The sequence below is a fragment of the Pipistrellus kuhlii genome, unplaced genomic scaffold (genome assembly GCF_014108245.1).
Source record: "Pipistrellus kuhlii isolate mPipKuh1 unplaced genomic scaffold, mPipKuh1.p scaffold_m20_p_5, whole genome shotgun sequence".
In the NCBI taxonomy this organism is placed as follows: Eukaryota; Metazoa; Chordata; class Mammalia; order Chiroptera; family Vespertilionidae; genus Pipistrellus; species Pipistrellus kuhlii.
The window spans coordinates 6731321-6750918 of record NW_023425551.1 but is presented as its reverse complement, the minus strand read 5'-3'; the positions used below and the strand labels follow the sequence as shown (position 1 = coordinate 6750918).

General features: G+C 40.8%; 1 protein-coding gene across 4 annotated transcripts in view; it reads right to left on the bottom strand.

Annotated features, from left to right (window-relative positions):
* Nucleotides 1-2001: 2001 nt before the first annotated feature.
* The window catches only part of NT5DC1 (5'-nucleotidase domain containing 1), a 93024-nt gene continuing 75427 nt past the window's right edge, over nucleotides 2002-19598 (bottom strand). For 3 of the 4 annotated variants that reach the window (XM_036413350.2, XM_036413348.2, XM_036413349.2), the window contains 6 exons: nucleotides 9093-9267; nucleotides 7942-8039; nucleotides 6901-7019; nucleotides 5843-5995; nucleotides 3751-3919; nucleotides 2002-3135 (listed from right to left, as the gene is read on the bottom strand). In XM_036413350.2, coding sequence (XP_036269243.1) covers nucleotides 3020-3135; nucleotides 3751-3919; nucleotides 5843-5995; nucleotides 6901-7019; nucleotides 7942-8039; nucleotides 9093-9267 — 830 coding nt within the window. In that variant the 3' untranslated portion in view covers nucleotides 2002-3019. The remainder of the gene's footprint in view (nucleotides 3136-3750; nucleotides 3920-5842; nucleotides 5996-6900; nucleotides 7020-7941; nucleotides 8040-9092; nucleotides 9268-19598) is intronic. The other variant, XM_036413351.2, reaches the window with a different exon arrangement.

Here is a 19598-nt window from a genome sequence, read left to right as displayed (position 1 = left end):
AAAATCTACTCATGTGATTCTAACAATCAGTTATATCCAAAGAGACAGATTTACATTCCATTTTTTTGCTGGCTGGTTATATAAAAATAACCAGATTTTTTTTTCTTCTTCATTCAAACAAGTTCACTAAAAGTATGTGTATACATATATAGTACATATATGTGCTTTATATTGATGTAAAGTTCTTATGGGATGTGAATTGAGTTTAACAAACTCAGCAGATGGTTTTAGATTGTAATTCTAGGTTCAGTTGAAGTTTCCGCTGCCTCAATATTCTAAATACCAAATTCTGAGTTGTTTGACCACTGTGTCATTCAGAGTTCTCTGCTAATGAGATCAAGTGGCTGGCAAAGGAACCCCCAGCTCCCTTGACCATTATTCTTTGGTACCTTTTAGATTACGAATGTTTGCCTGTATACTAATATTAAACTTAAGTCTTCTGCCTATTTGCACAGTTTTCCTGCATTGTTAGTCATGACTTTATTAAGAAGATATAGCTTTTCTTTCATAAGATTCTCTCTTTTTAATTTCTATCGTACCATTTTTTGGATGATTTTAAACCTTCATGCCCAATTAAAAACACTGGCACTTTTTAAAAGTGAAATAAAAATTTTAAAAGTCTAATTACAGCCCAAAAGAAAAGCGGCATTCATTATTGTCAATGACTGTCCCTGCTGTAAATTGGAAGACAACTTGGAAGTAAACGCTAACATCTTTCGACAACATAGGGAAAACTGAGGTCAAATTAGGTGGTTAACTTGTTCAGATTCTTTAGGTAGATACTAGTAAAAGTAGGACTAGAACTTCTTTCTGACTTGATTGAATTTTTTCACTCCTCAGTGGCCCAAAAAGGGCTATTAACTTGTTTTAGGACTAGAGGCTCAGTGCATGAAATTCATGCAATGAGGTGAGGGGGAGGGAGGGCAGGGTCGGACATCACTCTCACAATCCTGGATAGCTGGCTCCTAATTGCTCACCTGCCTACCTGCCTGGTCGCCCCTAACTGCCCCTAAACCCCTACAGCTGGTCTAGTCACCCCTCACTGCCCCCCTGACAGCTTAATCAGCCCAAATTCCGTGTCCCCCCCCTTCCCCCCCCCCCCCCCCCCCCCCCCCCGCCAGCCTGGTTGCCTCTTACTGCTCCCACCCTGCTGGCCTGGTCGCCCAAAACTGGCCCCCCTTTGCCAGTCTGGTCGCCCCTAACTGCCCCCCACCTCCCCTCACTATGCAGTCTGCTTGTTCAATCGTTTGGTCATCCCTCACTAACCCCCCTGCTGGCCTGGTCGCTCCATGCAGCCATCTTGTGAGGGTGTGAGAGTTAATTTGTATATTACCTCTTTATTATACAGGATTCTATATTAGCAACAGTAGTTTATAAGCACTTAAAGATGTATTCTTTGCCATCTATAAAATAAATGTCTAAGGAAAAATAGCTTTATTTTTTTAAAAAAATCAAATGTGTACTGAAAGTATATATGAGACAGTATCTATTATTCAGCCTTAAGCTTGATTGTCATAGTCCAATGAGATTTTGGAAATAAAGTTCCAGCACATTATTCTTACCAGTTGATATCAAAGAAAGTTATTGACTTTGAGGAAATAATTTCAGTAATTGTTTACCTACCCTGAGATACTCATCCCCACAATATTTTTGGGGTTATTTTTGAGCATTTAAAATGCTTTAAATATCTTTCCATTGTATGCATTAATATGCTAAATTCTCTACTACAGTTCAAGTAAAATAATGATGGTGATGAGTGTTTTCTGTTATTGCTCATGCTGGACAGAGTGAAATTACAACATACAGAGTAGCCAGGATTGATATTGTAAACACCATCTGGCTCCAAACATCTTACAACAAATAGCTACTAATATGACTATGCACAGCACATAGAACACAACAATCTGGGATTGTCATATAACCATACACCCTCTTGAAGCAGTTTTTCTCAAACTTTTTTTCCCCCATTATCACCCCCCTCTCCCAAGGAGAAAAATTAAATTTAATTCAAATTAAGTTTAATTAATAAATTTAACCTTATATTCCTCCTTAATGAGAAAAATACTAAGGAACAGATTTTATTGGGTAATGCTGAGCTTTGAAGGGCTATATTCCATTTGCATTATCTTATTTTTTTTCACCCTAAGAACTATTTTCTTTTTCTTTTGAGAATACATGCTTTAAAGTGAATGAAAATGAATTAGCCTTTAACATTATTGGGGGGGAGGGGAGAGGGTGAACCCTAAGGATAACATTGGAGGCTGAAATAGTTGGTTTCTGGTATCATCTCTGTCCCATCCTGGCTGCATGGTATCAGAAGCAATCCTGTCTCTATTCCTAGCTTTGGAAAATAAAAGGACAGCATAAAGCCTAGTAGCTTGGAGAAATCATTCATCTTGCTGGACTCAGTGTCTAGGTCAACTGAAGGAGGTGTAGATGAGTTTTCCCAATGCTGACCACATTTTCCTGGGGCATCTAAAAGATGTCAGTGTTCATCTACATACCCAGACTAAATAACCAATCTCTAGAAGTTAAGGCCCAGCCAGTGGGTCTCAAACTTGTGTGAGAATAAAAATATTATTAAACATAGATCGCTGGGTCCCATTTCCATAGCTCTAATTCTCTAGGTCTGGGTTGGGGCCTGCAAATTTGCATTTCTATCATATTCTCAGGGGATGCTCTGCTAGTGGTTAGAGACCACACTTTGAGAGCCACTGGTTTAGAAGTAGATGTAAATATGTGTGTGCATATGTGTCCCCAGGTGAATTCTAATCTCAGGAATATTGGTATACACACTGTACACACTGTTAGCAAAGTTCTTTTCAGTTCTAAGACACCGAGATTTTGACATAATGAGAGTTGTTGGACATCTGTAGAAAGAGGACCTATGGAAAAACATCAATTTTTTTTTTATCAATTTTCATTAAGAATCTGTTCCTATAAAGCATTTTACAGTATTTGTTTTACAGTACATTTGCTGCATATATGGTTCTTCACTTCAAATTTCAGTAAAGGTAAGTTATTTGTTTGTCAATGTTTCAAAGCTTGATAAGGCCAATGGAGGGTTTGGATAGTAGCCAGCTGTTTTTGAACCGTCTGAAGAGAATCTTGTAAACTTGTGGTCCAGGGGTAATTCTGGGGGGGAAAAACCACACCATTTGATTATTCTGCAGGTCTCAAAAGGACTTTCATAAATATAAACATCAATATTTGATAATCATCGATAATAAAACTTATTTTTTTTAGAGTCTAATAAGTTTAATATTTCTTTTGTCACCTGGATAGGTTGTACCTAGGATGAAGAGTAAAGATGTCTTTCCCTATAAAATTTACAATATTGAGGTCAAATTACATTTAAAGATACTGTAAATCATCTTCAGAATTCAAACTAGTAAGTTTAATTTTCATACCCTCCATGCACAAAAGTTAATAAATAAAATAAGGATGATCATCTCAATTTTTTAAATTTAAAAATCTCTCAGGCCCTACTCAGAGGATCAAGTAATTTGTAAAGGAAAACTAATCTTCATACTCCTTAAAAATAAAAGTTACTGCCCGGCTGGCGCTCAGTGGGTGAGCATCGACATATGAGCCAGGAGGTCTTGAACCCAGGTTGTGGGGGCTGGAACCCCAGTGGGGGCGTGTGAGAAGCAGCCAATCAATGATTTTCTCTCATCGATGTTTCTATTTCTCCCCTCCCTCTCTGAAATAAATTAAAATATATTAAAAATAAAATATTTTCCCCTTTACCTGCTATTGCTTCGATACTTGGAATTGCAATGGTGCTGTAAGTACTGATTCTTTTACAGGACCACGTAGAAATCAAAGAGTCTTCTGTGTTTTCCAGTCCCAAAATGGAATCAGTAAAAAAAGAGCCCCATTTTTTAGATAATGAATATAGAGGCTTTCCCTTTTGTCCCTAAAACGAGAGGACAGAACAATAAAAACTGATTAATGTTCAATCGCATTATAATTTCCCCTGCTAAGTAAATAAGATTAAAAATCAGAAGGGTTTGATTCCCTTAACCAAACTATTGATATATGTTATTTAAAAAGTACCTTCCTCTGGCTTTGTCCGGGAACCCTTCTCATCCTGTGGGATCGGGCCTTTTCCAGCCCTTCTCATCCTGTGGGATCGGGCCTTTCCCAGGATGTTTTCCTTAATCTCCTTCACGCAGGCTGGATTAGGTCACTTCCTCCACTTTCCTACGTCCCGAGCTTATCCCTAACATAATTTCTCATTCTGTTTCACCCTTGACAAATCATGATTCTTAACTACATAAAGCTAAGAACTCATGTATTTATGTATCCCGAAGTCTTAGTGCCTAGGACAGAGCAGGCACATAAAAATTGCAGACTAAATTAAAGACCCATTCAAAAAAATAATTCTCAGCGTTTTATGAATATGGCATAAAATTAAGGATTGAAAAAAATCCTATCTCATCCATATAATCTATATATATAAAAGGCTAAGTAACTGACCACCTGTCTGTCCAACTGACTGGCCAGTACGTATGATGTGCACTCGCAATTTAAAAATAAACTTAGACTCACACATGCACAATACATATAAAACTCTTGCTGGTGCCAATTGCATGCATTGTATCTGAAGACCAACTATCAGCACTTTGTTGTTTTTATATCATGTTTTTGTTATTTTTATATCATGTCTTTTTATATCATGTTATTATTTATTAATCAATTTGTATATTTTCATATACATTTTCTTTCAGCTCTGACACTTCTTAGAGAAAGGATGAATAGCAATATTAAAATATTTTGTATTTTAATTAATTTTATAATACTATATTATATATATTATTTTGACATGTAATTTTTTACAGTAATGTAATTACCACACGAATCTTTCTTCTCATTAATTTCATTTCAATGTGCACGAATCCATGCACCAGGACACTAGTCTGAATTATAAAATCTGTCATGCTCTTCTGATGAAAATTTCATTTTGGAGCACACAGTGCCCCTAATGTCTCTTTAGATTCACAATTCTTTGTGCTGGAACTCGCTTTGTGAAGCAAATGAGAATGTATGTTTGCAGATGATGGTGTTTGGAAATCATTCACCAAGAGCCTATTTGGGTTTCACCAAAGAGCAGTATTGAAATATGAATATCCAAACTTGTATGTGTACATCTAAGGTGTATTTCAATATAACTTCTCAATGTCTAAATAGCAGTTTATCGGATAAATTTGATTATCTTTCCTAAAATAATGAGTCTGAAAAAAAATGGCTCGCATCACACATATATAGAAAATGGTCCCGCAGGTGAGTGACAGAATCTAGGCTCCTCCCTATTCTTATAAAGACTTAGAGATACATAAATACATAAGTTCATAAAGAGAGGAAAATAGATCTATCTACCCTTCCTGGTCCAATGTAATCTGGATGCTTATATTCTAAATGTTTACATTCTCCCAGAATTCATATGTTGAAATTTTAACCTCCAAAGTGATATTAGGAGGTGGGGAGGTGTCTGGAGCCCTCTAAGTGGCTTAGTGCCCTTCTACCAAGTTCACTCTGGGGGTTCAGGAGTAAGTCTCAAGGAGCTGCCTATTGAGTTCAGCTAGACCCACAAAGCGAGCACCAGAGCTTCCAGGGCCAAGCAAAAGAGACAGTGTCACTACCGTGAGTCAGGATCTGGCAGCCTCGGCACCGACCAAAACATCCCCGGCGCCAGGCTGGATGAAAGCAGAGGGCAGGGAACACAGACTGACCCGCGTTTAACAGCCACAGGTCAATTATAGAGCCGAGACGGCAAGACCACAACCACTGCCACAGAGTTCACCGCTCTGGGCACCAACAAGCGAAGAGGAGCCCTTACCTCATACTTCCCTTTCTTCCCCAGGGGCTCTGCTTCCTCAGGCTTCCACTCTCCATCCCCCTTGAGCTCCTCCAGGATGAGGACTGTCTCCCAGTTGCTATAATGACGGGCTGGGAAAATATCCGAATGCATGCTGTCGCCAAAGTACACGACCTGTAAGTCAGACAGCAAGTTCTGGGTGAGACATCCCAACTGTGCAAGCGTGGCCACTGTTTCACGGAAGGCAAAGAAAATTCCTCTGAAAGCTGCATAAACGTCTTAAATTGCTTTTCAACTTCAGTGGACAAATTGCACACTGTCCACTAAACCCCTCAGGAGGTCCCAGGGGATGTGGCAACCTGGGAGCCGATGGAGCAGGGCTGTTACCCACCGCTCTCCCCTGCTCGCAGGGCTCCTGGCAAAAGATGAAAGGTCCTGCTGTTGAAAATGCACCAATGTCCAACTTCGACCATGTGACCAGGGTGTCGAAAGCCAGCGTGTCCTTAGGCTAGTCTGTCCTGTAATTTCAGTTACTGCTTATCCTATATAATAAAGAGCTAATATGCTAATTAGACCGAACAGCAGAATGACAGTGCAGACAACCTTCCAGGCGAAGAAGCTGGGGCTGTGAGGGCCGAGCCCCTTGCGTGAATTTTGTGCATTGGGCCTCTAGTTTTACATATAAAACCTTTCAGGGATTGTTATCAGGATGGCACTCCTCAGGCATCCCACACCAGTCCAGTGCGTCCCCTCCATCTGTGGCCGCTTGCTTGGAATATTTCCTACACTCCGAGACAGATAAAAGTCCTAGTCTACCTCAACAAAAAGCTTATGTAAACAGAAGAGGTGAGAGAAGAGGTTGGCAGATAAGCAAAGGCAGATTATTTCCCCACAGATAACTAAGCTAAATGCAATACAATATATATATATATATATATATATATATATATATATATATATATATATAAAAGCTAAATCAATACAATATATATATATTTTTAAAAATGCATCACTTTTTAGTTTATAAAAGTTTATGTCTGCAAGTGGGCACCAAGGACCCCGCCTCAGGGAGAGAATACCTTGGGTTCAGGTTTGCCGGTCATTTTCTTCAGCAGTTCATACAGGTGGACAGCGTTCCCCTGGGAGTACCAGCCGGGTTTATCCAGAGATGGCAGTGCTTCCTGCTCCTCGTCGTTCTCTGAAAATACAGTGTGACGGTCATATCTTTTTTCGTCAAGTGAGAGCACCCTTCTCCCACACTGGGCTGCTGCATGAGTCTGTCCCACTGCCAAGAACACCCATCCTCTGCTCTCCTGACGACTCACCCTTCAGGTCCCTCCTTACAGTCACCTTGCCTGACCTGTTCAGACAGGCCATCCCGGGGCCAGCTGTGCAAGGTGGCCTCCTCAGGCGGCGCCTTCCTTCACCACCTGCAGCACGACCTCCGGGGTTTCCCGCTTTTTACGTTTGTTTATGCCTCCGTCTGGTCACCGAGGACCTCTCAGGGCCCGACACCCCGCACTCTGAACTGAACCTGGATCCCACCGTTTCTGGGCTCCTCAGCGAGCAGAGAACCAAGCTACTGCCCATGCCGTGCACCGAATAGGGCCTTTAAGTAGCACAAAAAAGTGCTAAGGTAAAAATACAGCATCGCTCTATCTTTATTTTTCCTTTTGTTTATAAAATGGTGGTAATAGTTCACACATTGTTTTACCTTTGTTTTTCACCTAGTATACACCGTATCCCATATCCGTATACACAAAACCTCCTAACACAGTGGTTTGCACACAGCTGTTAGCCAACAGATTATTTACTGAATAAATGAATGAACAAATCTTAAACAGAAGAAATAAACCAAAACGTGCCAAAACCAGTTTGGCTCAGTGGATAGAGCATCGACCTGCAGGCTGAAAGGTCCCAGGTTCGATTCCAGTCAAGGGCATGTACCTTGGTTGCGGGCACATCCCCAGTTGGGGGTGTGCAGGAGGCAGCTGGTCGATCTTTCTCTCTCATCGATGTTTCTAGCTCTCTATCCCTCTCCCTTCCTCTCTGTAAAAAAATCAATAAAATATATATATATATATTTTTTTTTAAAAGAAAGAAACCAAAATGTAACTTACCGAGTGTCCGGAAAGGCCTCTGACTTGGTAAATGGGAGAAGAAACCAGGCTTCAATGCATTTGTAATCACAATGTCAAAAAGATCGGCAAAATCATTCCTGAAAAGCAAAAGAACTTTGAAGTATTTATTTTAAGGAATTAGAAACTGTCTATATAAAATTGAACGTAATCTTCACCTATCTACTTGACCACACCATCATTTCTTACCTTTTGATTAACTTTTTAGATGCTTTTTATACATTTTAAGGTCAATCTTACACTGGAAATAAAGGGTGATTTAGCACTAGTATTCCTGAACAACACCTCGACATAAACGTAAGAATGAGCACATTGACACTGGGTGCTAAGCTTTCTCATACTGGTCACAGTCACGGTAAGTGAATTCCATAGTTTCTAACAGCTAGAAACATTCAAAGCTATGTCTTCAGAGTGTTCAAAATGTGAAGAAGATACTTTATTTTGAAAATCAGTGTAGTCTTATAATGTTATTTAGATAACAATCATTGTTTTCAGTCTATTTAATACTATATTTGGGATTATTTGAAAAGGCAAAAGAATGGTAGTTCTTGCTTTTGGGGGACTCCATGTTGCACTGGGGAGACAATATTTATCCAACATTCCCAAATACTTTTTAAAAAACATATATATATATATTTTTTATATGATTTTTTTACAGAGAGGAAGGGAGAGGGATAGAGAGTTAGAAACATCTCTCTCTCATTGATTCTCTGCCTCTTCCACACCCACCACTGGGGATGTGCCCGCAACCAAGGTACATGCCCTTGACAGAAATCGAACCTGGGACCCCTCAGTCTGCAGGCCAAGGCTCTATCCACTGGGCCAAACTACAATAGTTTCGGCCCAAGTACTTTTTGGGAACCATTGAAAGTTGCTGGGGAAGGCACAAAGCACATGTGTTCCATTCAGATCATCAGCAAGCCATGAGCACACTAAACCCTGGGAAAGCTGCTTGCTAAAATGTACTTGAGTGTGCTGTGGATGTTGAGAGATGTTATGAGAAATGACCATTTGCCATTCAGCATTGTTTAATGTACTGATAAGGTCGCGATGGAGCACATTTGAAAAAGCATTGGCCCAATTTGCTACCAGTATTTTATAAGACCATGAAAACAGAATGTATCATCACTTACCCCAGGATATGGTTGCAGAGAAGTCTACAGTAGTCACTGTGAGAGCTGGTGATTAACATAAGAATCTTCCCAGCATTCTTTAGCTGTTGAAGCCATTTCTTTACAGACTCGGGACAACTGTGTAAATACTTGCCTGGGTCTCTTTTTATTTCTGGAAAATATATTCCACAGTTTTCTGAAAAATAAAAATATTAAGGAGATTTTTATTTTTTTGACTCAGCATGTTAATTTCTCTCAAAGCTATAAATAAAACAATACGGCAGTTACTACTGCTTCTTAAGAATACTTCTTTACTTAAAATAGGGGTATCGAACTCAATCAGAGAAGGGGCCAAAATCTAAAATCCAGCCTAAATCGCGGGCCGAATGGTTTACTGAACAGTCATAAACTGTCATTGTGATGGAAACGCAGCGGAGTGCAGTGATGACAGCGCGGTGCGGGCCACATTGCAAGGCCTGGCGGGACGGATTTGGCCCGCGGGCCTTGTGTTTGACACATGTGACTTAAAAACATAATGATGGTTGAAAATGTCAGTTGAGAATATTTTTGGCTACTTCACAAGAACTGATAAACTGGTAAAACATAAAGAATTTAGTCAGCATTCTCAAATCAGAAAACCTTACTGCATTTGAAAATATCAACTGATATTTTTTCCTTACCTCTACTTGTACATGTGTCTAGTGCCCTCTAGTGACCAAAATGTAAGTTACTATTAAAATGCTACTGTCCCATTTCCAAATGAATATTTTAAAAACAGCATATAATTCGGTATCTTAAAATTATTAGTTAGATTAATTTTATTAGTATCCATTAATAAGCCTAATGGAAAGTATGCAATCATAACAGTTTAGTTGAGAAAACTACTCTGAGATAATAATGGGAATTGCTTATTTTGTTCACAAGCAGACTGAAATTAATGAACTAGACAAACGCTGTAAAGATACCCAATGGTACATTATGGGCTGCTCCTACAATAAAAGATCATTGACTGTTTCTGGGGAAAATACATCCATCTCCTTGAAACTTTAAAGAATTGAATAGGCGCTATATTATACAAAGACATCAATTTTTTCCCTAAAATGTATTTTTATTAATTGGCAGATAACATGCAAGTTTAAGGTGCACAACATGTTGACTTGCTACATTTATATATTGCAATATGATTGTCACCTCAGGTTAGCTAACACCTCTATCATGTTGTATATTTACTAGAGGCCTGATGCATGAAAATTCGTGTAAGAGCAGGCCTTCCTTCCCCCGGCTGCTGGCACTGGCTTCCCTCCAGCACCCAGGACCCAGGCTGGCTTCCTCTGGGCCGCCCGCAGGCACCCAGGACCCAGGCTGGCTTCCCTCCAGCCCCAGCTTCATTAGGAAGAACGTCTGGAATGACGTCCAGAAGACACCTGGTCTAATTAGCATATTACCCTTCTATTATTATAGATTTTGTGACGGAAACAATTAAGATCTAGTCTCTTAGCAATTTTTTAAGCTCACAACACAGTGTTGTTGTCTATAATATCCTCATCTTTATACTGAACTAAATCAAGCTGTTGAACCAACAGAAGAGTTAGGTTAATCATATAATTAAATTATCTCCCCAAAGAGATGGTAAAATTCTAAGGGGAGCGTGTCTGTCTTTCTTCTTGGCACAGAGCAGGCATTCAGTGAATACCTAACTTAGTGCAGGGATATTTATGTTTATTTACATACAAAGTAATAGTAATATGGTTTGTAACATATAACCTGTGATGACAAAAACATTGCCCTAGCAAAGTCATCCTATCTAAAGTACCTTCTTTTTTTTTTAATCCCATAATAAAAACACATCATGTTTAATTATATTATGATACTGATAGATTAACACTGACTGCACAAGACAGGGAATTTTGACCTAAGGTGGAAAGAAAGGAATGGTTTTGTTTGTTTTCAACTCACAAAGTACTCCGTGTTTTCAGTTAACCTCAAATGGAATTCTATTTCACTGCCATTTTATGTAACTCATTTTCCTGGCCTTTCCACCCCTCTAATATCCTTAGATGCTGATATTTTCTGCAAACAGATGGGATTAAAAGTAAAACTCAAAAATATTTTTATTTATTGATGAGAGAGAGAGAGAGAGAGAGAGAGAGCGAGAGAGAGAGAGAGAGACAGAGAGAGAGGGAGAGAAGAGAGATGGCATTCTGTTCTACTTATTTATGCATTCATTGGTTATATGTGCCCTGATTGGGGATCGAACCCCACAGCCTTGGCATATTAGGACAATGCTCTGACCAACTGAGCTAACCAAATAGGGCCAAAAGTAAAAATTTTAAAAAGCTAGTTCTAAAGAATAAAAGTTTAACTCTCCTACATTAAAAAACTGATTAATATGGAGTCATGGAAATAGACAGCAAAATGTAGCAACAATCTGATCCACACATAAGATGGCCTGCATATATCAAACATAATTTTGGGTTTAGATATCTCTTTTGATTAAAAAAAAATTAAAAAGTACAACTTGAATATTAAAAATACCTTTTAATGTAACAGACATTTGTACCATATAACTATATCATCACAGAGTAAGTAACCATTTTCCCTTATTAACTGTATCACTACTATTTGTGTGATCTGTGGCTGGAGCTATGAACTAAATGTATTTGCTGTAAGGAACAATATTTATGAAATATACAATTTTTTTCTTGGCCAAGAGATACTGAAATATGTTTAGAAGGATAAAAGAAATAAACTATAGATTAAGTGTGTTCTGAATTTCTTTGGTTTACTTATAGGAGGCAAAAGATAAAACTGAAATTTAGCATTTAAACAAATATTTTCTATTTATGATCCCTATATGGTTTGTTTTAATCTACTATTTGTATAGATGAAGAAATCTAGAATACCTAGATTGAGTAAAGTAGAAGAAACAATTATTGTGAAGACTTGACAAAACAAAGGGTCTTTGCTAAGGTAGCAAGTTAATGGAGAAGTACCAACACCTGCTTCCTTTCTCGGCCGTGAATGCCGATCTCTGGCGATAATTCTATCCTCTTGGGACAGAGAGGATACATTCACATGGGAGATTACTTCCTGCTTTTGGGGAACAAGGACAGTCAGAGTGTTCTTGCACTGGCTGCTTCTCAAGTAACTGTAATTCAAGATAATACGTCAAAATGACATGTTTGGGTCTGCCTTCCCCGAACCCCATCACCTCTAAAGAATAACTCAAAGGTTTCTATCATGTACACATTTACAGAATGCAAATACATACACGGCTTATGTTCAGTGTCATAGCTGAACAATTCCAAACATTTTAATGGTTTTAATTTAATATTGAATTTTATAAATTGTTGGGAGCCAGCAGAGTTGAGACAAGCAACTCAGTCTTAAGAAAATAGAATTAAGTTCCTTCTAGCAGAAGTTATGCGGTTCCCTGAGAGTTTGGCCAGAAGATAAGATTAACCTGCCACTTAGCATCTTCCTGCCGCTTAGCAACTTCTCCTTCCTGATCCTCCCCCCTAGATAGCCCAGCCTTGGAATGTTGCACCTTGGAATGTTACACTGCCCTGGCAGTTAGCCAATCCTGTGTTGCCAGATGCCAAAGACCCCTCTGCATAGGCAACCCTGCCCCCCTTTGTTTCTGCTGTATAAATACAGCCATTTCAAAGAATAAAGTTGAGGCTTGATCAGAACCTTGTCTTGTCTCCATTCTTCCGCGTTCCTTGTTTGCTTCATTCTCTTAGGTGGTTCCTGCGTGCCCCCGTTGTTGCCCCGCGGGCCGGGACAATAAATGGATTATTTATAACTAGAGACCCGAATCACAACATTTGTGCACTCGGGGTCAAGGGGAGGTGTCTCTCCGTCCGGCCTGTGCTCTCTTGCAGTCCAGGACCCCTCAGAGGATGTCCAACTGATAGCAGTCAGACATCCTTAGTGCTGCCACAAAGGTGGCAGAGGCTCCCGCCACCACCACTGCACTCGCCAGTTACTCGCCAGTGCTGAGCGGCACTCCCCCTGTGGGAGTGCACTGACCACCAGGGGGCAGCTCCTGCGTTGAGTGTCTGCCCCTGGTGGTCAGTGCACGTCATAGTGAGCGGTTGAGTGGCCTTAGCATATCATTAGCATATTACTCTTTGATTGGCTGAATAGCTGACCGAACATTAACATATTAGGCTTTTATTATATAGAGTTATCTTAACTTGTAATAATAACTGACATACTTTAAGTGATTACTTTTGCCAAACACAACTTTAAGATTTTTAATGTATTTACTTATAACAACCATGTGAGACAGGTCCGATAGCGTTTCCATTTTGCAGATGAGGAAACTGGGTTATAGAGAAGCTAGGGAATGTGCCCAAGTCCCAGAGCTAGAATGCAGCCAGCCTGCCTCTCTGGGGATATGGCATGTGAGTACTCTGTAACTCCAAGAATACCATAAATTCTTACTTTTTTTTTCTTGGATGGTATCATAGTTCAGAGGCTATGGGACTGATTGGAACTTGAAAAAGTGGAATTTGGCAATATGAACAAATCAAATTAGATTTCTGCAGAGGAAAAAAGTAGCTATTAATATGCAATCTGTCTAATTATAGTCACAGCACCTAGAACTGGAAGGGGCCTTAGAAATCATCTACTTCAAACCTGTCCTGTTAAAGACAAATTAACAGAGACCACAGATTTTGCTTAAAACGACAGTTGGTAACAAGCTTCGGAAAGGAACAGTGGGCTCAAGAATCCTAGTCCACTAAACCTATGTAACGATATCACTTCTGTGTCTAAATCTATGGGGTTTTTACATATATATATATATATATATATATATATATATATATTGTATATATATATTATTGATTTTTTACAGAGAGGAAGGGAGAGAGATAGAGAGCTAGAAACGTCCATGAGAGAGAAACATCGACCAGCTGCCTCTTGCACACCCCCCACCGGGGATGCATCCACAACCAAGGTACATGCCCTTGACCGGAATCGAACCCGGGACCTTTCAGTCCGCAGGCCAACGCTCTACCACTGAGCCAAACCGGTTTCAGCTAAATCTATGGGTTTTAGGTCTAAGTTACCTGGTGATCCAGTATCTATTAAAGAAAAATAACGTTTTCATAAGTCAAATGCTTCAAATGGTATGCGTGCTTTGCTCTGTAATTACTGAATTATGTGCTCTTCCTCAGAATTTCTAGACATTCTTCGTAGCCAATGCACTGATGTTATCTATGCTATTATCTGGGAACTGAGACCTTATATTGAGATGGGGGGGAAAACCCCTCAAATACATGTCTTACATTAAGGAAAAGATAAATATATTCTTGGAAGGCTCTGTCCTTGCTTTGCTGCTTAGGAATGTTTACAATTCATCACAGGGCTGTTCTCTAGGGAGCCCTCCCCCTCTCCTCCATCCGGGGTACCTCTGGACATCAGTGCGCTACAAGGCACTAAGTACTTGCAGTGAGCGTGTTTATGTATTTTTTCTTTCTCCTGAGACTGTGAGATCTTTTAGAAAAGGAACTGTCTTTACATTCATATTTCTATTCTTGATGTAAGGCAAACAGCAGAGGATTGATAATTGTAGAAATGTATGTGTGTGTGAGGGGAGAGCTACCAGACAAAGACTGAGCCAGGTTGCTGGAAACCGAACATTGTCACTAATAGTTAAATGTGAAAAGGGAATCCGAAAGGCTGGTAGCTCTGAATGGTCGGAGCTATTAACTCATTGTTTAGTTGAGACATTGGTAGTTGAAGTTAACTTTCACCTGTTAATCATATGTAAATTATTGCTGATTTTGTATTGTTGGAATTTCCTGCCTAAAGGATATGGGTGTTTCCCATACCCTCAATAAAAAGGATATAGCAAGGCCAGAGTAGTCCTCCCCCTAGAGGTGGACTCCTCCCTGGCCCCCCATTTTCCCAAATTAACTCTTTTCCAGTCTCTTTTGTGTGTGGCCTTCTCCAGAACACGAACCTTGGAGAGGAACCCTGAACCACGCGGGATGTGATAAGGGGCCCCACACCAGGTGATCATCATAAAGAGCAGAGGTTGGCAAACCACGGGCCGCCAGCTAAGGAAGGTTTTACCCTTTTAAATGATTATATAAGTATCTATGTAAAGCCTATAATCTTTATAATCCGGTCCTTTAAGAAAAAGCTTGCCTATTCCTGATATAAATACAGTATTTCTAATTATAGGCCAGTAAGAATAAATAACAACTGATTATAAATCAGTATTAGAAAGTGCCAAGCCCTGGCAGGTGTGGCTCAGTTGATTGGGTTTCATCCTATGCAACGAAAGGCTGCTCTTGGCATATGCCTGGGTTGGGGGCATGCAGAAGGCAGTCGATTGATGTTTCACTCTCATGTCAATGTCTGTCTGTCTGTCTGTCTGTCTGTCTCTCTCTCTCTCTCTCTCTCTCTCTCTCTCTCTTTCTCTCTCTCTCTCTGTCTCTGTCTCTCTCTCTCTTTCTCAAAATCAATTTTTAAAAAATCTTAAAAATATAAAAAAGACAAAAGACTGATTTTAGAGACTTTCTTTAAAGGTTATGGAGTCTCTCAGCAGAATGAATATTATAAAATATTTGTGATGTAACTGCCTTCTGAAAGTTGCTATAAATACCTCTTTGTATTGATTCACCACAGTGGAGCCCCGTGGCCCTCTGTCATTCTCTGGCCTGGGTCCCCCAACAGTCTCTTCCACTGAGCCAGGAGAGGGCTCCCTTCACTCTGTCACTTTGTCCAAACAAACCTGAATCTGCCTTTGCCACTGCCTCCGTGACTCTGGTGCACTTTATTTCCAGTCTCTGAATGAAATGTCTTCAGGCTCAGCTGGTCTGTTTACTAACACAGCAAGAGTAGGGGCCACAGTAGGGCAGTGCACGCCTTGGACTGAAGGCTAACAGCTGGTAGTATTTTCCCTTGCTAATGTCAGAGGAAGTAGGAAGATCCAAGAAATGCACATGATGACACGATGACATCAGAAGGACCTACAGAGCTTGTAACGTGGGATGAATAGAGGCACTGTAGCCGCAGACCAGCCCCACCAGTCCTATCCTGTTTGGTGAGGTGCTGAGCTGTTTTTAGAGATAAAAGACCTAAACCACAAGCCATGCAGCCGAACTCTGGCCTCCAGCTGCACCCAGCACCAGAGTCCCTTCTCTCCCAGCCATGGACACAACGCGCCAGGACGTGGCTGGAACTTCAACACTGGAACCTGTTCAGAAGCCAAGGGTCCGCTGTCCAGGAAGACCTGGTGTTGGCGCGTCTTTACCTTACATGGCCACACTCCAAGGTTTTCCAACTTAAACTTGTCCCACACCAGCACTCCCCATACCCATTCCCCCAACCCCCTCAGAGTCCTTGGCCTGACCCAGCTAGCAAGATGGATCTGAGGCACCACCAGGTCTCCTGTGTTCTCAGTTGGCGCCTTCTGAATCAACAAACCTTTCCCGGCTCGAGTTTTGGCCTTTCAAAGCATCAGGTGCACGAACTCCGGTTCAGTAAAAGCATTACGGCCTAAATGCAGCTTTACAAATTAGCTGCTAAGAAACGGGACTGTTTTTCTTGGGAAGGCAAGTTCAAGATGCCTCTGGGTAAAACCTGGGACAAGTTTTAGAGGCTAGCTTCAAAGAAATAAACGGAGTTTCTGGTCTCAAATAGTCTTCACATGTATTTGCCAGGGACAAAACCATCTTGGAAGGTTTTGTTTTCACCAGAGGAAGTAGGCCCACTGATTATCCAGACTCCAAACCTCCCTCTCACCTCCTCCAAAAGAAAGAAACTGGAAAAAATTAGGAGAACTAAGACGGGATAGCTCGGGGCAAAACAGGCTCAGTGATGTGCCAATGATTATTCTTTAAAAAAACAATGTTATGGCTGACTTCTCTAGCGGGAGGCACCAAGATCAGAAACAATAACAGGAACAAAGGAGTTATAAGCTAGACATTAGGGTTCATTTACTACAAGGAAACTTGCCTCCCACTGAGGACTCAAGTTATTTAACAATTCTTCAACAAACAAAAATACAGAAACAGACCTTTCACTGTTTCTTCTAAGCTGGTTTTCCTTCTGGAGCATGTATTCTAACAGAATGTCAAGACAGTTATTTTGTATACACACACTATGCTAAGTTCAGCTCCTAAATGAACATGACCGAACATGACCAGTCATGGAAACCTCATCCTCATTTTACAATAATCTTAAAAAAAAATTATATATATATAATTGATCTATTTTTATTTTTTTATTTTTACAGAGAGGAAGGGAGAGTTAAAAACATCGATGAGAGAGAAATATAGATCAGTTGCCCCTTGTTTAACCCCCACTGGAGATGTGTCCGAAACTAAGGTACATGTGCTTGACTGAAATCGAACCTGGGACCCTTCAGTCCGCATACCTATGCTCTACCTACTGAGTCAAACCGATTAGGGCCCACTTTGTCTTCTTTTATCTCTCCTTTCAATATGCCAACTATGTTGTAGTGCACATACTACAATTCTTATTCATCAATTTTCCTAGAATTTATTGATTATATAACAGATTTTTATTGTTCACTTTGTGCCATTAGAGCGGTTAGCACTACAGGGATCAGATTCTAGGCACACAGAATACATTCAATAAAGGTAATGTAGTGAAAACTTCTCTTAAGGAGGTTAAATATACTCACTTGAAATCTTAGTATAGAGCACTATGTGGTTTAACAAAATAAACATTTATTTATTTTGCTGCAAAAAGCTTATTGTTTCATTTGGTCCAATGGATGGGTGAGGGCTTCAGGGTGACTAAAAAATAGCTAGGAGTTTCGCTGAGACCGGTTTGGCTCGATGGATAGAGCATCGGCTTGGGGACTGAGGGACCCGGGTTCGATTCCGGTCAAGGGCATGTACCTTGGCTGCGGGCATATCCCCAGTGGGGGGTGTGCAAGAGGCAGCTGATCGATGACTCTCTCTCATCGATGTTTCTAGCTCTCTATCTCTCTCCCTTCCTCTCTGTACAAAATCAATAAAATATATTAAAAAAAAAAAAAAAAAAAAAAAATAGCTAGGAGTTTTGGGGAGAGGCTCACATAAAAGCCAGGGTAATGCAGAGGGGCCCCTCAAAAGCCTCTGGGCTCCAAAGGCTTTAGTGATGTTTGAGGGTGAGCCTTTAAGAAGAGATCCTCGCCCAGCCCAGCCTGGGGGTGGCAGCCTGCGGAGGTGAGTCAGGTGTCGCCCATCTCCTTGATGCGTTTCACCTCCTCACCCCGGAAGTGGTTCTCCAGGAAGTCCCAGAGCTGAGGGTCTGCACAAGTAGAGCCCAGGGCCTGGTTCAGGTCCCTCTCCAAGGCCAGGGCGGCTCCCATGGCGCCCTGAGTTTTGCTCCTCTTGGGGAGGCATCAGCTCCTTCCGGAGGGAAGGTGGCCACCATGCTGGCTTTGCAGCTTTAAGAGATGAGATGCTCAGTACCCTCCCGCTTCTTCTCTGCCAACTCCCGGAATCAGTGGCCCACGCCCTCGGGAGCCACATCATCACAGTGGAATAGAAGCCCAGAGAGAGGAGGGTGTGGGAGGCCCCCAGAGGCAGGATAGGCAGGATGGCCAGGCGGCTGACCGCAGCCTCCCCCCCAGTGGAATAATGGATGAATCTGGGAGCTCATGATTGTTGGGCAATAAGGAAGTTAAGGCAGAAAAGAAACCAGTGTGTTGGCTGGTGTAGGAGGTGGTTCTGAAGGTGGTGACTGGATAAGATGCAGGAGAGTGGCCGGAGGCTGGAAGAAGGGGTGTCTCTGGGTTTGTCCCGTCCAAGCACTGTTGAAGCACAAGGCAGATCTGGGACCGCCAAGGGCGCTGCCAATAAACCATTTCTTCCGTAGTCAAAGGTAAACTCTGTTTCTGCTTAATCCAAACGAGGCCTACTTATCCTAAGTTTGAATTAAATGGGATCTCAAGGCTAAAGTATTAGAAGCAATGGTGTAAATCTGAATGTTGGTGTATATTTGGTGTCTATCTTCAGTCTTTTAGAAGAAAGCACCACAAATCTGCTAAAAGCAGAACCCAGGACTAGTTATTAACACAGAGATCCTACAGGTTTCGAGAAGACCAGAATAAAACAACACTGTAATAATCTAAAAAATTATAGTCTGCCTTTCTTTTGACCTAGAGAAAACATGTTACGAAAGCACATGACATAAGTAATCAGAGCATTTCTTTTTGAACGGAAAGGAGGTGCCGACATAAACCCCGAGGACCCACACGCCTGGAATTACTCAATAACCAAGAAAACATTCAAAATTCAATTTAAATGAGGCAAATATTTTACTCACCGTTTGTTTGGCAAAGGTTAGCAACACACACTAAATGAGCGATGTGTACTCAATGAAGAAAAATGTGAATGGAAAGGAAATTGCACCAGGCCTCATAGATGACCAATAACTGTCCAGCTTATCTGGAAACTGACAAAAGAAATGTTTTTCCTCCCAGATAAGACCTCCACTTAAAACTTCAAAAGGAACTTAATCTAAATGTCTCATGCCAGCAAATTAAATCAT